General features: G+C 38.9%; 1 protein-coding gene and 1 pseudogene across 1 annotated transcript; one reads left to right on the top strand and one right to left on the bottom strand.

Annotated features, from left to right (window-relative positions):
- Window positions 1-746: 746 nt before the first annotated feature.
- On the top strand, window positions 747-16,172 carry LOC140958745 (uncharacterized; annotated as a pseudogene).
- A 453-nt stretch (window positions 16,173-16,625) lies between these two features.
- Window positions 16,626-17,021, bottom strand: LOC140959323 (uncharacterized). The gene has a single exon (XM_073417182.1). The coding sequence runs from the start codon at window positions 17,019-17,021 to the stop codon at window positions 16,626-16,628; it is 396 nt and encodes a 131-aa protein (XP_073273283.1).
- Window positions 17,022-20,563: the final 3,542 nt, after the last annotated feature.

The raw sequence follows: 20,563 nt of genomic DNA, 5'->3' as shown, positions 1-20,563 counted from the left end.
AGTTATATATATAATCATAGGTACCATATATAAAATATCGGTGAATTCGATATTTTCTATAGTGTGAACTATATTATATTAGGTGTGTGTTTAAATATTTAATTTTCTTGGAACCATTATTTATGGTGGTTTCCTTTGTTTTACTTTTAGTTATACAATATTGCATAAATCAAGAATAAATCCTCGAGCCTTGACAAAATTTATAATTTGTAAACTTCGTTCTTGCATTTGGTAATCTATAAATTAATAAATTTAAACTTAAAATAACCTCTCTGTGGATCGATCTCGTACTTACGAAATATATTACTTGCAGACAACCTACACTTGGGTGAATTATAATTTAAGTAGTAGCAAACATCACAGATGCTAGTCTCGAGCTCAAGCGACCTCTATCCATGTTTTAGGTGGTTGAATCGACTAAGAAAGAATTTAGAATATGTAGTGTTTACAAATGAGTTTCAACATAGAATTATGATTCATTTGTATTAAAGCATAATCAAGGACTTCATCTATGTTGATCGCATGGGTATACAGATAAAGTGAAACGAAACCATTAAGAGTTAAATTATATTAAAATAAAGATTATTTATTACAACTGAGTCAATAAAATCCCTAGCCAACAATTGGCTTACAGGACATCTACTCTAACACTATGATATACAACCATAACCGCAGACTTTTCCACTCGATAAGTGACAACCACTTGGAAAATTCGAGGAAGGGCTGTTCAGCTTCATCAAATGATCACTAATCTGTATGAATGGACATCTTCATGCCCTTACCAATGAAACATGATGTTTATATTACAGATGTTAGTCTCAAGCTCAAGCGACCTTTATCCTTATTTTAGGCGGTTGAATCGACTAGGAATCTGTTTAGAATATATGGTTCATTTTTTTAATGAGTTTCATGATCTTACGTTGCGAGACAAACCTCATGATACCTATTTTATATTCAAGAACTTTATCTATGCAGCTTGCATGAGTATATAGATAAAATAAATGCCATAATTGGATAAAACCATAAAATATTAAAGATTATTTTACATAAGAGTCAATAACGCCTAAGCCACAAGTTAACTCGCTGGGCACCTATTTTAACATTCTGATCATCGTTTATTTTTATGATTATGTTATACCTTATTTTTTCTTGTCTTCTAATATGCTGTAAGATCACTAGCATCTTTCTTAGTACTGTGCTTTATATCAGCTTTCAACATAATTGTATTTGTGATAACTATGTTTTGATTTTTTTGGACTTATTAACATATCAATTTGTTAATGTCCTTTCTCTGCTTCCGCTTGTAAATATATGTGGATTTAAAAGAGGAGAATATAAAACTATATTTGGAGTTTTTAAAGTGTAATTGGCTTGTTAATCAAGTGATAAAGTTATCGTACTCCTTTCAATATATGAAGTGTATTCTATGAAGAATGTGACAATTGACAGGGAAGTGTACATGTTTCAGGTGATGGTGAAAAGGGTGAATTGCAAAGTCGATTAGGAAACATATATCATGAAACATCTTCAACTAATTTGACAGCTAAATGTGAAAATACCAATCCTGATGATGTGAATGAGCCAGTTCATCGAGATAACTGTTTTAGCTTAGAAGATGTTAATGAAGATATATCCTTAGATGGAAAATTGATGACTTTGGAGAAGCATTCAATGTCCATGAATGTGAGTTTTCCTGCCCCATTGTTTTCATGAAGAGTATTCTAACATGTCCCTTCTTTGGTGAACTTATTCAATGGTTTTTTTTTTTTGTGTTTTTCAAAACTAGAAGGTTTAAGCCAAGTTGTTAAGCCACACATTTTTCATAGCTAACTAGATGTGATACACAGATTGGATGCATTGCTTTTTTCCTAGAAATAGAACTCCAGTCAATGCAAAGTTTATACTATGCTTTTCTTCAATCTTTATTTAGTTTCTTTGTTTCCATGAACTGATGCAATTTTTAATCTCTTCTCGTCTGTGTTTGCAGGTAGGGCAGTCCTTGATGCGATTCATCGCAGGGAAAGGGTATGTCCATTTATAAGTACTGTATTATTGGTGGAAAGTACTTGTAATCTCTATTATAACATTTTGATCAGAAGAGGCACTCAAAATCAGACTGAGGAGGAGACTGGAGTCAAAATTATATTACCATCATCTAGAAAGGAGGAGTCTATAAGTGAGTTCTTGTTCTGGAACCCGGGACAAATTATGTTTGCATGCATTTATTTAGTCGCAGTTTAAACTTTACGAGTTAATAATTTTATAATTTTTTGATAGGTCATTCTAAATTGTATTAATTTAAAGGTTTCTTTATTTTAGTTATATTTCAGCTTTGAATATGAATAAGGATAACATAAGAAATTATAGTTTTGATCGTGGTATTTTTTTTTTCAGTCTAATTCTCTTGGGTTACTGCTTGGTAGTAACTAAGAAACGACAATCTTGAAACTCTATTCTTTTTTGATAATTTATTTTGGAAAAATATACCCTGAAAACCTTTAAGTACTTTCAAAGAACGAGAAAAAAATTTCGGTGTTATGGTTGATAATAGACAACCTTGTTTTATTTTCCTGTCTATATTACGAAACTGTCCAATGCTAATAATTTTTGGTGAGGTTTGCCTTGTTAAAACTTTATCAATAGTCAATTCCATCTTTGATGCTCAATACTTTTATTCTTGTAGCCAACGTTCCGCCTCTTCCTGACGTGTTCCTCTTTTGGTTTTGTGTTTGAATATTGTTTAGTAAGTGGATGTTGACAGACATGAGTAACCATGCTGTACAATTCATCTGTTAACTTGTTTGACTAGTTATCTTTTATCGCAGTCATCGAAGGCAACTTTGTTGAAAGTGTTACCAAGGCCTCTGAGAAATTACAGATAATTATTGATAAGGTTTTGATTTTATAACTCTCATTCTTTTTTGCTTTATTAGCTTTGTTTTCCTTGGCCAAAGTTATCCTATTTAACCATGTCATTGTTTATGGCTTCATTATCTTCCAGAACTACCCTTATCTGGCCCCCAGCGATCCACACAAAATTTTATGCCTATAAGGGTGGCTATGCATAAACTGGACTTACTTTGATTTTATATCATGAAGGAGTTTTACGATGATGTGCTGACTTCAATGTACATTTTTTTAATCAGCAAATAAAATATATTACCCAATCAAACGAATACAAATACTCTAAGCATATCCAGGCGAAATACAATCATACAATATACAAATGCACAAACACTCTGGCAACACACACACACGGGATGCATGCGAACGTAAAGTTACTTTTATGATCAGCTACCGCATCTTTGTACTCAGTCAAATTTTAAACACCATATTTTCAACCGACTCTCGCCCATGATGTTAAACCTTTGGGCATGTATGTTGTCTTACAGTGTTATTGGCACACTTAGTTTCTGTACAGGTAGTAAAATTATTTCTAACTGAATGTCTTTCAAATGATGCTTAATATATCTTGTCCCTGACTTAACATTGACAGAAGCAAGGTTTCTCAATTATCAATCCAGCTTTAAATATATGAAAATGTTCACTATTTTTCAAGATATGTTTTTTTTCAAGGTAGAAATTTATTTTGACGAAGCACAACAGTTCTATGAAGAGAGTATAAAAGCTTTAAGCATCTGCATCTCGATGGAAAATGTTTATTAAAGGAAACGGACACCATAATTATCTATCTCAGAATCTGATGGTTGACTGAAGCTAGTTTGTAGAGTCCTCTAAATTCGTGTTTGAAAATTTGCGGAAAAATTTAAAATTTTTTTTTGTGAATTAATTAAAATGCCTCTTTCATAAATAAACTGATAAAAATAAAGTTTGATGTTCAAAATAGCAGCGGAAGTAAATGTTTGTTTGCAAAATAATAATTTAAAATAATCCAACAACGAGAAAAATGTTTGAGCCTAAAAAAGTAAATGCTAAAAAAAAATGAGGTCATCGGGTTCCACTACTGCCGACCCAAGCTAGCTCACTGGTCCCCGCCCTCGGTTCCGACATCATCAGTACCTACAACAATCATGTCTAGTGAGTCTAAAGACTCAGCATGCATATATCGTGAATAACGAGTAATAATAATAAAATCGCATGCAAAGTGAAAATATCGTGTCATGAGTAAATGTAATACGTGCATAACTGAACTGAAAATCGCATCATGAATAATTAATATTACGAGCATAACTGAACTGAACTGAACTGAAAGTAGTAAGTGAAACGTTTGCTCCGTAGAGCCCTGTCATAAAATAACGTGTAATAATTTTCTGTTGAGATTATGTTATACGCAAGTGGCCCCCTGAACTGCACTGAACTGAACTGATCGGTAACTGACGACCGGGTGAAATAATGTATGTCTGATCAGACTAATGCCACAGTATACTGGGTGGGACCGATAAGTAGCCACCGGGATGAACTGAACTGAACCGGTAAGTGACTACCGGGTGAAGTAATAATAACAGCGAAATGGCCCCAAGCAATATCACATAAATCTCAAAAATGAATATTTTACATTTTTGCACGTAATATAATTAAATACAAAAATTAAATATCCTGTATAAATTTTACCATAAGGGTTGGACCGTTCCCAGGCTCGCTGCGACCTAATTATGTCATGAAAATATGCAAATTATTTACTTGACCAAACTTTGTAATTGAATCCAAAAACGAGACAATTACGCCCTCTGACTTAGTATTAAATCATGACTCCGAGCCAACCCGAACCAACACCGAACCAACGTTTAGTCATGATTAAAATACTATTAAAAATGATGAAATAATGCTCCTAAATTTATAGTACTCGAAATTTAGTGAATGGAGGCCAAAAACGTGAAACACTCTTTCGAGAGTCACTTTGGCACATTGCACCGTAAACTCTCGTACGACCTCGAAAATGATCCGAATCACAAACGGCCAAAAACATGACCTTGCCAACTCGATGAGGTACTGTCCAGTCTATGGCCATAGGCTAAAAGCCAACCAAGGACCCGAAATGCACCTCTGAACCGCCGCACAACTTGCTGTCCAAAAATTACAGCAGCTGTGTAAGCGTTTCCTTGCGTCGTTTGCGAGGCTAATGGCCATTTGGGCTCAAACCACCGATCATAACCTCTTACCAACGTCCTAAGGAATGGTTTGAACCATGGCTAAGGGCCCTAGGCCAGCCACAATCTAACCCAACACCTACGACAAATCTGAAGATCCAACCGGGATGCCATTGAGCACGCGTGGGGGTGTTGTTTGTTCTTGCTGTCATGGACCATTCCAGTGGCCATTTGATTGACCATTGCATGATATAGACATCAAGAGGTATGGTATGAACCGTGGCTAAGGGCTAAAGAGCCAACCAAGCTCCACACCAACACCAAAATTTCGAAACACAACACACACCAACCAGAATTTTCCAAAACCGAAGGGGCTGTTTTTGTTTTGTTTTTAAAACCGATGGGGACGTGAACCAAGCCATGAAAGGGCATCTTGGTCATGTCCTTGACATGTCAAGGAAGGGTTCTAACCATGGCTACAGCCCCTTGGGCAGCCAAGATCAGAACTCACACCTTAGACAAGAAAAACAAGAAATCGAAACACCAAAAATCTGCACTATGGGAGTTGCTGTCCATTTCGTCTTGCTTGTGGCGAAGGGACTCAAACCGATGGACCAGCACCTCCCTAACCCATCCTAGTTCATGTCTAAAAGCAGCCTTGAGCCCCTGGAACGAGCCACACCCTGGAATCATCACAAACATTCAAACCGTGAAGACACAAAGAAGAGAGCCGAAAAAATCTGCACATATTTTCGAAAATTGCTTGATATAGATTTCGATTTTTGCTATACAAATCATGCATAAGTGATATTTAAAATACCTATATGGCTTGATTGAAGAGAAATGAAGGATATAGACATGCCTTGGATTTTTGTTTTGAAGAAAACAAAAGATACGACGACGCGGCGCGGCGGAGACAGAGTGTGTTTCTTTTGTTTCTTGTTTTTCTCCCTAGTTCTCACGATTTTTGCTGCATGAATTCTATGAAATTTTCTTAAGTTGAGAATAAGGAGAGGGGAAATGGTTAGGAGAAATGAATGGAAGTTGCAAGATAGATGGGAGATTAAATGGTAAAAAGAATCTTGCTTACTTTGAGTTTGCTTGGAGATAGAAAGGATATGATATCAAGGGATTTTGAGGGATATAGGAGAGGTAAGTTTCCGATTTTTGCTAGATAAAACAAAGATAGGAATATTTCTTAATTACCAATTTATTGGTGAATAAAAGTGTGAGATTATCATACAAAGAAAATTAAAGAAAGGCATCAAGAAGGTGAGTTGTCAAAGAAGATCACATCTCCAAAAATGGGGCCGAATTCTTGCTTATTAAAAAGGGAGGAAATATTGCTTAATTAATTATTTGTTGGTTATTTAAAAGTGAGGAAAATATTTACCTAGAAAAAGATTAAGGGAAGATATAAAAAAAATGAGTTGGCAAATAATTTTAAATCTTTTATGGTGAGGGCCGAAAATTAATGATAATGGTAGGGAAAATATTTCTTAATTATTGAATTTTAGATCTTTATTGTTTTATCTACCCCTTAAATATTTTTGTGAATTAAGAAATTTATTATTGAACTTTATTTAATACTTATATCCAATTATTTAAATAATTTCTTAAGCATTCTTTTACATTAAATTAACTTATTATTTATCTTAAATAAATCTTAGGAATGTTTTCTAAATATTAAGTTTTATCTCAATACTCCAACTCCAGTCCGGCCTCACTTATTTAACTGAAAAGATAACAATTAAACTAAGCATAAAATAATTAAATTTAAAGAAAAGGATTTAAATACTCATGCAATAAAAAAATCATTTTAATTTAAATACTAGAATTATGCATGGCTTATACGTAGTCTGATTTACGGGTTCTACAATCCTTCCCCCCTTAAAAGAAATTTCGTCCTGGAAATTAAAACTTACCGAATAACTCGGGATACCGACTCCTCATCTCTGGCTCAGACTCCCACGTAGCCTCCTCCTCAGAATGGTTAAGCCACTTGACTTTAACTCGCTTAACCAGCTTGTTCCGAAGCTTCTTCTCCTGTCTGTCTAGGATCTGCACTGGTCTCTCCTCATAAGACAGGTTCGGAGTAAGCTGCAACGGCTCAAAGTTCAGGACATGCGAAGGATTTGCCATATACTTCCTTAGCATAGAGACGTGGAACACATTGTGTACTCCGGCCAGATTCGGCGGAAGAGCAACACGATAAGCTAGCGTCCCAACTCTGTCAAGGATCTCAAATGGTCAAATGAATCTCGGACTGAGCTTCCCTTTCTTCCCAAATCGCATGACACCCTTCATAGGTGCCACTTTCACAAAGACATGGTCGCCCACGGCGAACTCTAAATCTCTCCTCCGCTGGTCCGCATAACTCTTCTGTCGACTCTGAGCAGTCCTCATCCTGTCACGGATCTGGGCTACTACATTGACAGTCTGCTGAATAATCTCTGGACCCAACTCTGCTCTCTCTCCTACCTCATCCCAATGAACAGGAGATCTACACTTGCGACCATACAATGCTTCATACGGAGCCATTCCTATAGACGACTGAAAGCTGTTGTTATAGGTGAACTCCACTAATGGCAAGTTCGACTCCCAACTCCCGGAGAAATCGATAACACAAGCACGGAGAAGATCCTCCAAAGTCTGAATAACTCGCTCTGACTGCCCGTCTGTCTGAGGGTGGAAAGCTGTGCTAAAAAACAACTTCGTACCCATCGTCGAATGCAAACTCTTCAAAAATGAGAAAGTGAATCTGGGGTCTCTGTCAGACACGATAGAAACTGGAATACCATGAAGTCGGACTATCTCCCGGATATACAACTCTGCATACTGACTCATGGTGAAAGTCGTTTTGATAGGCAAGAAGTGCGCTGATTTGGTAAGACGATCAACAATCACCCAGATAGCATTTGATCCTCTGACTGACTTCGGCAAACCGGTAACAAAGTCCATGGTAATATTCTCCCACTTCTACTCGGAAATTGGAAGAGGCTTGAGCAAACCTGCTGGCCTCTGATGCTCTGCCTTCACTAACTGACAAGTCAGACACTCGGATACAAAGCGTCTGATATCCTTCTTCATTCCTGGCCACAAGTACAATAACTACAGGTCTTTGTACATCTTCGTACTCCCTGGATAAATAGATTACGGCGACATATGGGCCTCTGATAGAATATCTGCTCAGATAGAATCACTGCTAGGGACCCATATCCTGTCCCGGTATCTCACAATACCATCACTAACTGAATACAAGACACTGCCATTGGCCTCATCTCTCTGCTTCCACTTTGCCAACTGCTCATCTGCTGGCTGACCACTGCGAATACGGTCAATGAGAGAAGACTGGATCGTCAAGGTGGATAGACGGGGAACTATACCTTGAGGATATGCCTCTAGATCAAACCTCTACATCTCAGACTGAAGAGGTCTCTGAACCGTCAGATGGGCCATCACTGTAACTTTCCTGCTCAATGCATCCGCAACTACATTAGCTTTACCCGGGTGGTAGCTAATGTCACAATCATAATCTTTCACAAGCTCCAACCATCGCCTCTGACGCATATTCAGCTCTTTCTGCGTAAAGAAGTACTTGAGGCTCTTGTGGTCGGTAAAGATCTGGCACTTCTCTCCATATAAATAATGCCTCCAAATCTTCAAGGCAAATACTACGGCTGCCAACTCTAGATCATGGGTAGGGTAGTTCTTCTCATGAGTTTTCAACTGTCGAGAAGCATACGCTATCACCTTTCCATGCTGCATCAACACTGCGCCAAGACCGAGCTTCGAAGCATCGGTATACAAGACAAAATCTCCAGGCCCTGATGGCATGGCCAAAATTGGTGCTAAGATAAGAGCTTGCTTCAAAGTATCAAAGCTCTTCTGGCACTCATCGCTCCACACAAATTTCACATTCTTCTTGGTCAATGCTGTGAGTGGAACTGCGATGGAAGAAAATCCCTGAATGAACTTCCGATAATATCCTGCTAAGCCAAGAAAACTGCGAATCTCAGATGGATTCTGTGGCACAACCCAATCTTCGACTGCTGCAACTTTCGCTGGGACTACCTCAATGCCACTGCTAGAAACAATGTGGCCTAAGAATGCCACATTCTCCAACCAGAATTCGCACTTACTGAACTTTGTGAACAATCTGTGCTTCTGCAATTTCTGCAACACTGTGGTTAGATGTCTGCCGTGATCCTCCTGATTCTTCGAGTAGACGAGAATGTCGTCTATGAACACTATCACAAACTGATAAAGATACGGCTGAAATACGCGATACATGAGATCCATGAAGATCGCTGGCACATTCGTCAAACCGAACGACATCACAAGGAACTCGTAGTGGCCATAACGAGTCCTAAAAGCAGTCTTCGAAACATCAGTATCTTTCACCCTCAACTGGTGATAACCGGAACGCAGATCAATCTTGGAGAACACCAAAGCTCCCTGCAACTGGTCAAATAGATCTTCAATCCTCGGAAGTGGGTATTTATTCTTCGCTGTAACCCTGTTCAACTCCCGGTAATCGATGCAAAGTCTCATAGAGCCATCCTTCTTCTTCACAAACAAGGCTGGCGCGCCCCATGGTGAAAAGCTTGGGCGAATGAACTCTTTGTCAAGAAGTTCCTGAATCTGCTTCTTAAGCTCTGCCATCTCTGTCGGTGCTAGTCGGTACGGTGCTTTTGAGATCGGAACCGTACCTGGCATAAGCTCAATGGAAAACTCCACCTCTCGCTCAGGTGGCATACCAGAGACGTCTTCTGGAAAAACGTCTAGAAAATCTCTGACAACTGGGACATCTGAGGCTGACTGACTGGGTGCCTCGAGGACAGATATAAAAGTTGCTAAAAACGCTCGACACCCTCTACGCATGAGCTTCCTAGCCTGGACATAAGGAATAATGCGAGGTAAGGGAAAGTACCTGTCCGGCTCAAATAAGAACTGTGTCATCTTAGGCGGTCAGACTAGAACAGATCTCCGCTGGAAGTCTATCAACACTCTGTTCTGCAATAGCCAATCCATGCCTAATATGATGTCAAACTCTGGCATCGGCAATACGATCAGATCCGCATAAACGAGGTTGCCATGAAGCTCAAGATCTATGTCTCAGATCACATTGGTAGCTGTCATATCCTCTCCCGAAGGCAGTACTACTGAATAGGCTACATCTAGCCCAATGGTCTTAACTTTGAGAAAATTAGCGAAGACCTCTGAAATAAACGAGTGGGTAGCCCCTGAATCTATCAAGGCTTTTGTAGCTGAGCCAGCTATGAAAATTCTCCCTGAATGGTTAGAACACTATGCTGAACCCAATAATCACAAGAGCTAAGCTTATAGACTTGCATAGGCCAAAGTTCTTCTAACTTAAATTCCCAAAAAAATAATACTGAGTAGAGCATGCAACCTTATCGCAATTCTAGGTTCAAAATCTCAACTCAAAACATTAAATCCCAAATATAAATTTAAAGCTTAAAGGTACCTGTCATAAGCATGGTATCGGGGTTCGTCTCCGCTGCATGGAGAGCAAATACCCTGCCTTGGGTAGGCAGGTTCCTCTGAGGGCACTGCGGTAGCACGTGGTCTGGGCTACCGCACTTGTAACACTTCCCAGAGCCATACATACATACTCCAGGATGGCGGCGTGAGCATTTAGGACATATCGGATGCTCCATAGGCTTAGGGACTGCGCGTCCCCGCTGCTGCTGCTGGCCCCTATTCGTGGGTGGGCTGTGGAAAGGCCTCTTATTCTGCTGCTGATGCTGCTGAGGAGGAGGGCGGTGCGGTACCTGGACTGGGCGCTTGCCCTGACGGTCTCTCTCGATATCCCGCTGATCCTGCTCTGCGGCTAGAGCTCTGGAGACAACGACCTCATAAGTAGTAGAGTCAGATACCCTAACATCACGGCGCAAGATCGGCCGTAAACCCACCAAGAAGTGCATTAACTTGGCCTTGGCATCATTCGCGATCAGGGGTACAAAATGACAACCCCTCTCAAACTTACGGATGAACTCCGTAACAGTCAAATCTCCTTGCCTCAGACTCATGAATTCCGTGGTCAACCTGGTGCGCACTTTCTCAGTAAAATATTTGGAGTAGAATACCTCCGTGAAACGCACCCAACTCAGTGTAGCCAAGTTCAGGGCTACTGATGCTCCTTCCCACCATAAGCGGGCATCTACTCCGAATAAGTAGGTGGCACAACGAACTATGTCTGCATCTCCAAGCTCCATAAACTCGAAGATAACCTCGAGGGACTTGATCCAGCCCTCGGCAATCATGGGGTCCGTCATCCCTGAAAACTCCTTAGGACGCATCTTCATGAATCTCTCATAAATAGCTTCGCCCCCTGTCGGTCTAGCTGCTACTGCGGCATTGTTCCCCGCAAACTGTGCGAAGAACCGGTTCATCCCAGCTAGCATCTGGGCATTCATGTCAGGTGGAGGAGGTGGAGGTCCGAATCCCCCCTGTCCTTGATCCTCACCGTCTTCATGACGGCGCTCATCATCACCTCTCGGGCGTCCAACCTGGCGTCTAGGAGGCATATTGTTCCATATATAACCCATACGTAACCAACATGCATAATTCCATAATTTATTTAAATGCAAATAAATACTGAACAATTAAAATCTGGACGTAAAAATACTTCATGAGAACATGCAGTTAAAATAATTCCGGCTTTAAATAAAATGCATGAATGTAAAACTTACAGACCGAAGACGTGACTTCGTGAGCTTCTCGAGGTCAGTAGTAGTGCAACCCTTTACAAGAACATAGGCTCTGATACCACCTGTAGAGGCCTCTAAATTCGTGCTTGAAAATTTGCGGAAAAATTTGAAAATTTTCTTTTTTTTCATTAATTAAAATGCCTCTTTCATAAATAAACTGATAAAAATAAAGTTTGATGTTCAAAATAGCAGCGGAAGTAAATGTTTGTTTGCAAAATAATAATTTAAAATAATCCAACAACGAGAAAAATGTTTGAGCCTAAAAATAGTAAATGCAAAAAAAAAAAATGAGGTCCTCGGGTTCCACTACTGCCGACCCAAGCAAGCTCACTGGTCCCCACCCTCGGTTCCGACATCATCAGTACCTACAACAATCAAGCCTAATGAGTTTAAAGACTCAACATGCATATATGGTGAATAACGAGTAATAATAATAAAATCGCATGCAAAGTGAAAATATCGTGTCATGAGCAAATGTAATACAAGCATAACTGAACTGAAAATCGCATCATGAATAATTAATATTACGTGCATAACTGAACTGAACTGAACTGAAAGTAGTAAGTGAAACGTTTTCTCCGTAGAGTCCTGTCATAAAATAACGTGTAATAATTTTCTGTTGAGATTATGTTATACGCAAGTGGCCCCCTGAACTACACTGAACTGAACTGACCGGTAACTGACGACCGGGTGAAATAATGTACGTCTGATTAGACTAATGCCACAGTATACTGGGTGGGATCGGTAAGTAGCCACCGGGATGAACTGAACTGAACCGGTAAGTGACCACCGGGTGAAGTAATAATAACAGCGAAGTGGCCCCAAGCAATATCACATAAATATCAAAAATGAATATTTTACACTTTTGCACGTAATATAATTAAATACAAAAATTAAATATCCTGTATAAATTTTACCATAAGGGTTGGACCGTTCCCAGGCTCGCTGCGACCTAACTATGTCATGAAAATATGCAAATTATTTACTTGACCAAACTTTGTAATTGAATCCAAAAACGAGACAATTACGCCCACTGACTTAGTATTAAATCATGACTCCGAGCCAACCCGAACCAACACCGAACTAACGTTTAGTCATGATTAAAATACTATTAAAAATGATGAAATAATGATCCTAAATTTACAGTACTCGAAATTTAGTGAATGGAGGCCAAAAACGTGAAACGCTCTTTCGAGAGTCACTTTGGCACATTGCATCATAAATTCTCGTACGACCTTGAAAATGATCTGAATCACGAACGGACAAAAACATGAACTTCCCAACTTGATGAGGTACTGTTCAGTCTATGGCCATAGGCTAAAAGCCAACCAAGAACCCGAAATGCACCTCTAAACCGCCGCACAACTTGCTGTCCAAAAATTACAGCAGCTGTGTAAGCGTTTCCTTGCGTCGTTTGTGGGGCTAATGGCCATTGGGGCTCAAACCACCGACCATAACCTCTTACCAACGTCCTAAGGAATGGTTTGAACCATAGCTAAGGGCCTTAGGCCAGCCACAATCCAACCCAACACCTACGACAAATCTGAAGATCCACCCGAGATGCCATTGAGCACGCGTGGGGGTGTTTGTTCTTGCTGTCATGGACCATTCCAGTGGTCATTTGATTGACCATGGCATGATCTAGACATCAAGAGGTATGGTATGAACCGTGGCTAAGGGCTAAAGAGCCAACCAAGCTCTACACCAACACCAAAATTTCGAAACACAACACACACCAACCAGAATTTTCCAAAACCGAAGGGGCTGTTCTTGTTTTGTTTTTAAAACCGATGGGGACGTGAACCAAGCCATGAAAGGGCATCTTGGTCATGTCCTAGACATGTCAAGGAAGGGTTCTAACCATGGCTACAGCCCCTGGGGCAGCCAAGATCAGAACTCACATCTTAGACAAGAAAAACATGAAATCGAAACACCAAAAATCTGCACTATGGGAGTTGCTGTCCATTTCGTCTTGCTTGTGGCGAAGGGACTCAAACCGATGGACCAGCACCTCCCTAACCCATCCTAGTTCATGTCTAAAAGCAGCCTTGAGCCCCTGGAACGAGCCACACCCTGGAATCATCACAAACATTCAAACCGTGAAGACACAAAGAAGAGAGCCGAAAAAATCTGCACATATTTTCGAAAATTGGTTGATATAGATTTCGATTTTTGCTATACAAATCATGCATAAGTGATATTTAAAATACCTATATGGCTTGATTGAAGAGAAATGAAGGATATAGACATGCCTTGGATTTTTGTTTTGAAGAAAACAAAAGATACGACGACGCGGCGCGGCGGAGACGGAGTGTGTTTCTTTTGTTTCTTGTTTTTCTCCCTAGTTCTCACGATTTTTGCTGCATGAATTCTCTGAAATTTTCTGAAGTTTTCGAGAATAAGGAGAGGGTAAATGGTTAGGAGAAATGAATGGAAGTTGAAAGATAGATGGGAGATTAAATGGTAAAATGAATCTTGCTTACTTTGAGTTTGCTTGGAGATGGAAAGGATATGATATCAAGGGATTTTGAGGGATATAGGAGAGGTAAGTTTCCGATTTTTGCTAGATAAAACAAAGATAGGAATATTTCTTAATTACCAATTTATTGGTGAATAAAAGTGTGAGATTATCATACCAAGAAAATTAAAGAAAGACATCAAGAAGGTGAGTTGTCAAATAACATCACATCTCCAAAAATGGGGCCGAATTCTTGCTTATTAAAAAGGGAGGAAATATTGCTTAATTAATTATTTGTTGGTGATTTAAAAGTGGGAGAAATATTTACCTAGAAAAAGATTAAGGGAAGATATAAAAAAATGAGTTGGCAAATAATTTTAAATCTTTTATGGTGAGGGCCGAAAATTAATGATAATGATAGGGAAAATATTTCTTAATTATTGAATTTTAAATCTTTAGTGTTTTATCTAGCCCTTAAATATTTTTGTGAATTAAGAAATTGATTATTGAACTTTATTTACTACTTATCTCCAATTATTTAAATAATTTCTTAAGCATTCTTTTACATTAAATTAACTTATTATTTATCTTAAATAAATCTTAGGAATGTTTTCTAAATATTAAGTTTTATCTCAATACTCCAACTTCAGTCCGGCCTCACTTATTTAACTGAAAAGATAACAATTAAACTACTGTATAAAATAATTAAATATAAAGAAAATGATTTAAATACTCATGCAATAAAAAAATCATTTTAATTTAAATACTAGAATTATGCATGGCTTATACGTAGTCTGATTTACGGGTTCTACATAGTTATTTGAAGAAATTTGCTTTTGTGTAACATTTGATGAGCTATATTATTGTATTGAACAGGCAGTTCATAGTCGAGCTCTTGATTATTCTCACTTTGTTTCGCTTCCTTTGGCTATTCATCCTGGATTAGTGGATAAACTCATCAGTTTTCAGAACACAATACTACAAATTGTGGCATGTGATAATGGAGAGAACCTTGACAGTGATACCAAAATTTGATGTTGTGGGGAATGCTGAAAAAGGCGATGCTTATGTTGATGTAAATGTTAAATGTGATCAACACTCCACAAAAGCATCTGTAGCCACTATTGAACTCAAAGATAGAGATGCTGATGCACCGGTCAAAGTCAACGTAGTCAATATCCCTCTTGTAAGTTATGATCCGAAAAAGTCAAAAACCCCTATCTCAAAGTTCAGTTTTTTTCAATTAAGGGGTAAGCTTATCATTGTTTTAATCACCTTTTTTGTTTATAACTCTCTCTCTCTCTTTCCCTGCTCCTCTCCCTTCAATAAGGATAAAATTATACTGCTATTGATTGATGCCCTTGAGGTTTAGGCTGCTTAGGATATCGTTTAACTTTCAAAACCTACCTGCAATTAATCTCAGATTCGCTTGCAACTATACTTTTCAACATTCTCTCTGTTTATCTTAATTGGCATGTAATAAGTGCATGTTATGTCTCTTTTTTCGTTTTGGATTGAACCTGTTCTGAATTTGGATTATTTGATACATAGTTACATACAGAGAATTTTTTATAATGCAGTTCTTCCTCTGCCTTAATTAGACAATATCTCGTGCAGATTTAGGGATCGAAAAGTCGATATTTATAAAACCCAAGACCTTTCACTTGACCATTCTCATGCTGAAGTTATGGAATGAAGAACGAGTTAATGCAGCTGCTGAGGTTTTGCAGGTAAACTTTTTTAACCAAATTTTACACTGGCTTGCATATGATACTATTCATAGTAACACTATTCCTCCCTTCTAGAGTGTCTCGTCAAAGGTAATGGATGCTTTGGACAATCGGCCAGTTTCGATCAAACTCAAAGGACTGGTAGGATTCTTCAGAATCAAATTTCAACTATGAATTCAGCTTTATTTCACCCATCGTGTGGTTACTCTTGATTGACACATTTTCTTCGGGAGGGGCCCACTAGCAATATATAAAATCTACAAAACAACATATGCTGCTAGTAGTGTTTCTGATTTCTGGTGGTTGTAGCATTGTATCCCTGCTGTTCTAATTTCCAAACTATTGCAAGGGTAAAAACATTCTTGGAGACAAACACAAAAGCCTGCATTATGTTGTGGACGTGGCTCCGTCAGTCTCTTAAAACTGGTACATCAGATATCTACGGGGTGGGTGCGTCATTCTTGGCCTGACACCCCTTATGTATAAGTCTCCATGCCTGCATGCAAGAGATCATTCGAGGGAAACTTCTCCCCCTGTCTAGCTCAAAAAGAAATTTTTGCATGCCCAAGGGTCTTACCAACACTGATCTTCTCTGAAAGTCAATTAGAACTCTGTTCCTCATCAGCCAGCCCATCCCCAAGATAATATCAAACTATGACATTGGCAACACAATCATATCGGCGTAAACTAGATTACCCTGTAGTTCAAGATCGATATCTTTGACCACGCTAGTAGCTGATAACTCCTCCCCTGATGGGATTGTCACGGAGTAGCTCACGTCGAGTCCAATGGACTTGATATCCAAATAATCAGCGAACGTCTCTAAGATAAAAGAGTGAGTGGTCTCGGAATCTAACAAGGCCTTCGTGACTACTCTCTTTATGAAGATATTTCCAATCAGTATAGTCGTGCCTGGGTTCGCCTCCTCGGCATGCATGGCGAACACTCTCCCCTGGGTCGGTTGCCTCCACTGCGGGCAGTCCTTCAGCAGGTGATCATTGGCTCCACACTTGAAGCATTGGCCCGAACCCCATAAACATTGTTCCATATGATGACTGTTGCATTTCGGGCACACTGGACACTCACCAGGCTTCTGAGGAGCCTTCTTTTGCGAAATAGGACCTTCGCCTTTCGGCTGTTCTTGAAACGGCCTCTTTCCATGCTATCCCTAGAAAGGTCTCTTAAACTGCTGTTGCTGTGAGTGATGCTGCTGAGGTGCCTAGTAGGCCCTCTTGCCCTGCCTGTCATTCTCAATATCCCTCTGGTCCTGCTCTGCCGTCAAGGCTCTCGACACGGCAATAGCATAAGTGGTAGGACCAGCAACTCTAACATCACGACGCAAGACCGGCCGTAATCCATCAATGAAATGCCTCAGCTTCTCCCGGGCATCATTCGTAATTAGGGGCACAAAGTGACACCTCCTCTTAAACTTCTTTACAAACTCTGCTACGCTATTGTCTCCCTGTCACAAAGTCATAAACTCCTTGGTCAGGCGGGAACGTACTTCCTCAGTGAAGTACTTGGAATAGAAGACCTTCTTAAAACTAGTCCAAGTCATAGTCTGCAAATTTACTGACACAGACGCGCTCTCCCACCACAATCTAGCGTCCCCTGTCAACAGAAAAGTGACACATCTGACTCTATTTGCATCCTGCAGCTCCATAAAAGTGAATATCACCTCAATGGACTTAATTCATCCCTTAGCTATCATTGGGTCAGTAGTACCTGAGAACTTCTTTGGATCCATCCTCCTAAATCTCTCATACACCGCCTTTGGCTTGGGCCTCGCTCCCGTATCAACTCCAGCATTGTTCCCCGCAAACTGTGCGAAGAACTGTGCCATCCTGCAAGCATCTGTCCCTGCATATCTTGCGGGCAACGAGGAGGAGTGGCCCTCTCCCCATCCCGAGCCTCTCTATCCTCTTCATTTGTTCCACGTGTGATCATACGTCTAGGAGGCATACTGTTCCAAAATTTACCCAACATGTAAACCAACATGCAAGAACATAATATCCATATCATAAGATGAACGTAAATTGAACTTAAACATGTACATGTTGAAATCGTGACCTTGATGCATACTACATGAAAGAATTTTAAAACTTTAAAACTTATAGACTGGAGGAGTGACTTCGTGAGCTTCTCGCAACTGGCAGTAGGCATAACACTTGACAGGAATACCGCTCTGATACCAACTATAACGCACCGTGCTTTAAAACAACTTAAAATTTGCGGAAAATAATAAAAAAAATTCTTAAATAAGTAATGGTCTCTCAAAATGTAATATAAATAAAATGTTTAACTAAATATTTGAAATATAAGCGAGTGCAAACTATTTCCGTGTCATCAATGTCACAATCAAAACGAGCTTGCAAAAATACTTGTTTAAACAACATGAAGTAATAACCCTTAGTTAGAGCGTAACAGACTAGGGGGACTATCAGAAGAGTAAATGAATTTAACATGTATAAAATTCTTGAAAACTTAAGCGGTCCTCGGGTTAGGCCTCCGCATAGTCCGAGCCAACTCACTGGTCGCCACCTCTCGCCTCCTCGTACTCGTCCTCACCTGCATCGATCAAGTCTAGTGAGTCTAAAGACTCAACATGTATAAACTGAGAATAACAAGTAATACATAATAAAACTACATGCATTTTAAAGTAACACATACATACTTAAACTATGAACATATTTATATAAACATAGAATTGTGATCATTTCATAAACGTGTTTGCATCATACATACTTAAACATGCATAAACATCATCATTTTACGTATAGATATGTTACAAAGCAAGTGACCCATAACATAATGCGCCAGATCAGACTAAACCACAGTACGGGGCTGGCAGGGATCATCACAGACTTTCGACCGAACATCCACTCCCACATACAAAAGATCTCGGTCAATGCTTTACCGGGTGGATTGGTCCCTGGTCATACTTTACTGCTTCTCAATCTTGATCAAAACCCGGTCATGCTTTACCGGGGTGGAGAGGTCCCCGTACACGTTCTCCGGCTCCCAAACCCGTAACATAATTGGTCACCAGAGAATTCGCATACATCAAAAACATAAAACATTTTGTTTTTGCACGTCGAACATACTTAAAAACATCAAGGGCTTCGTTGGAACACTCTGGACATGCTGCCCTAACCACATCAGCAAAGATACCGGAGATCCCAATGAAGCCTGCAACCAAAACTTGAGAAAACATGAAAAACATACACAAATTTTTACAGCTTGAGTGGTTTTACGATAAAAAATTATATATCTCTCATTTCTTATCAGAAAATTACAAATTTACTACCGAATCGAAGATAACACAGAGTACTACAAATCATATGTTGAAAACATTTCCAGAAAACCAACCTATAAGTGGAAGAATTAAAAATAACAAAGAGTGACGAGGTTTTGTGATATAGAAATTTCACAGCTTGTGCGATTTTACGATAAAAATCATATCTCCCTCGTTTCTTATTAAAAAATTACGAATTTACTATCCAATAGAAGATAAACAGAGTACTACAAATCATATGTTGAAAACATTTCCAGAAAACGAACCTATAAGTCACAGAATTTGAAATAACATAAGGTGACAGGTTTTGTGACACAAAAATTTCACAGCTTGTGCGATTTTATGATAAAAATCATATCTCCCTCGTTTCTTATCAGAAAAATACGAATTTGCTATCAAATCGAAGATATCAAAAAGTAATACGTTTTATATGTTAAACGTTTTTTCTAGAAAATCGATCGAAAATTCGCAGGATTCGAAATAACATCAGATTCGATTTTTAATATCTAAAAGTTGTTCCAAAATCGTTCCAAGTATCATCGCTCAAATTTTGCATAACATATACGGATTTTTACAAACAATATGCATCAAAATATTTACTATGACAAGATTGATGTTGAAAAATGAAAGATTATACATGTCTTGATGATTTATACTCACGATACGACGAATATCGAAGAGAGGAGATGTGAGAACCGATCCGGGACAACTTGTGTTACGTTTCTTGCTACTAATCAAACGTCAGTCTGCTGAAAAATCGTAGGGGAAAGGGGTTGGCTGCTGGAGGAACTTAAGAACCCTAGTTTTCTTTTCAAAAAGAAAATCATAGTGTGTGTGTGTGTGCGCGCCGATGAGTGTGTGTGTGTTGTAACGTGTGAGTGAGTATATGCAGTGATTAAGGGGCTTAATTAGGGGCTTAATTATGAGCTTAATTAAGGGATTAATTAGACTAATAAAAATAGCTAATAACCAATTTTCTTGACTTGAAATAAAATACCACATTATTCATAAATCGCCTAAATCGTCACCGGTCTCTTTTCTCGATCCCGTATCGAATATTCGCCTGAAACATAAAACTCAAGAAAACATTTTAATGCGCATCAAATAAACATGTAATAATTTAAAATAATGTAAATCATAAATCATGCATCGTTAAAATCATTTTAAAATTAAATAAATAATTTAAAATTTTAATAAATTCATGGGTTTACGTGTACTGATTTTTGGGCTCTACACGTTATATATATGATATGATATGGTGTCATGGAGATGTTTGTCTACCTTGATTCGGTCCG

Source organism: Primulina huaijiensis, chromosome 15, assembly GCF_012295235.1.
Source record: "Primulina huaijiensis isolate GDHJ02 chromosome 15, ASM1229523v2, whole genome shotgun sequence".
Taxonomy (NCBI): domain Eukaryota; kingdom Viridiplantae; phylum Streptophyta; class Magnoliopsida; order Lamiales; family Gesneriaceae; genus Primulina; species Primulina huaijiensis.
Note: the sequence above shows the minus strand (reverse complement) of the source record. Positions and strands in the feature narration are given on the sequence as shown.

Coding starts and splice junctions, on each gene's coding strand:
- LOC140959323 (XM_073417182.1), bottom strand. CDS start 17,021: ATGGAACAATGTTTATGGGGTTCGGGCCAATGCTTCAAGTGTGGAGCC.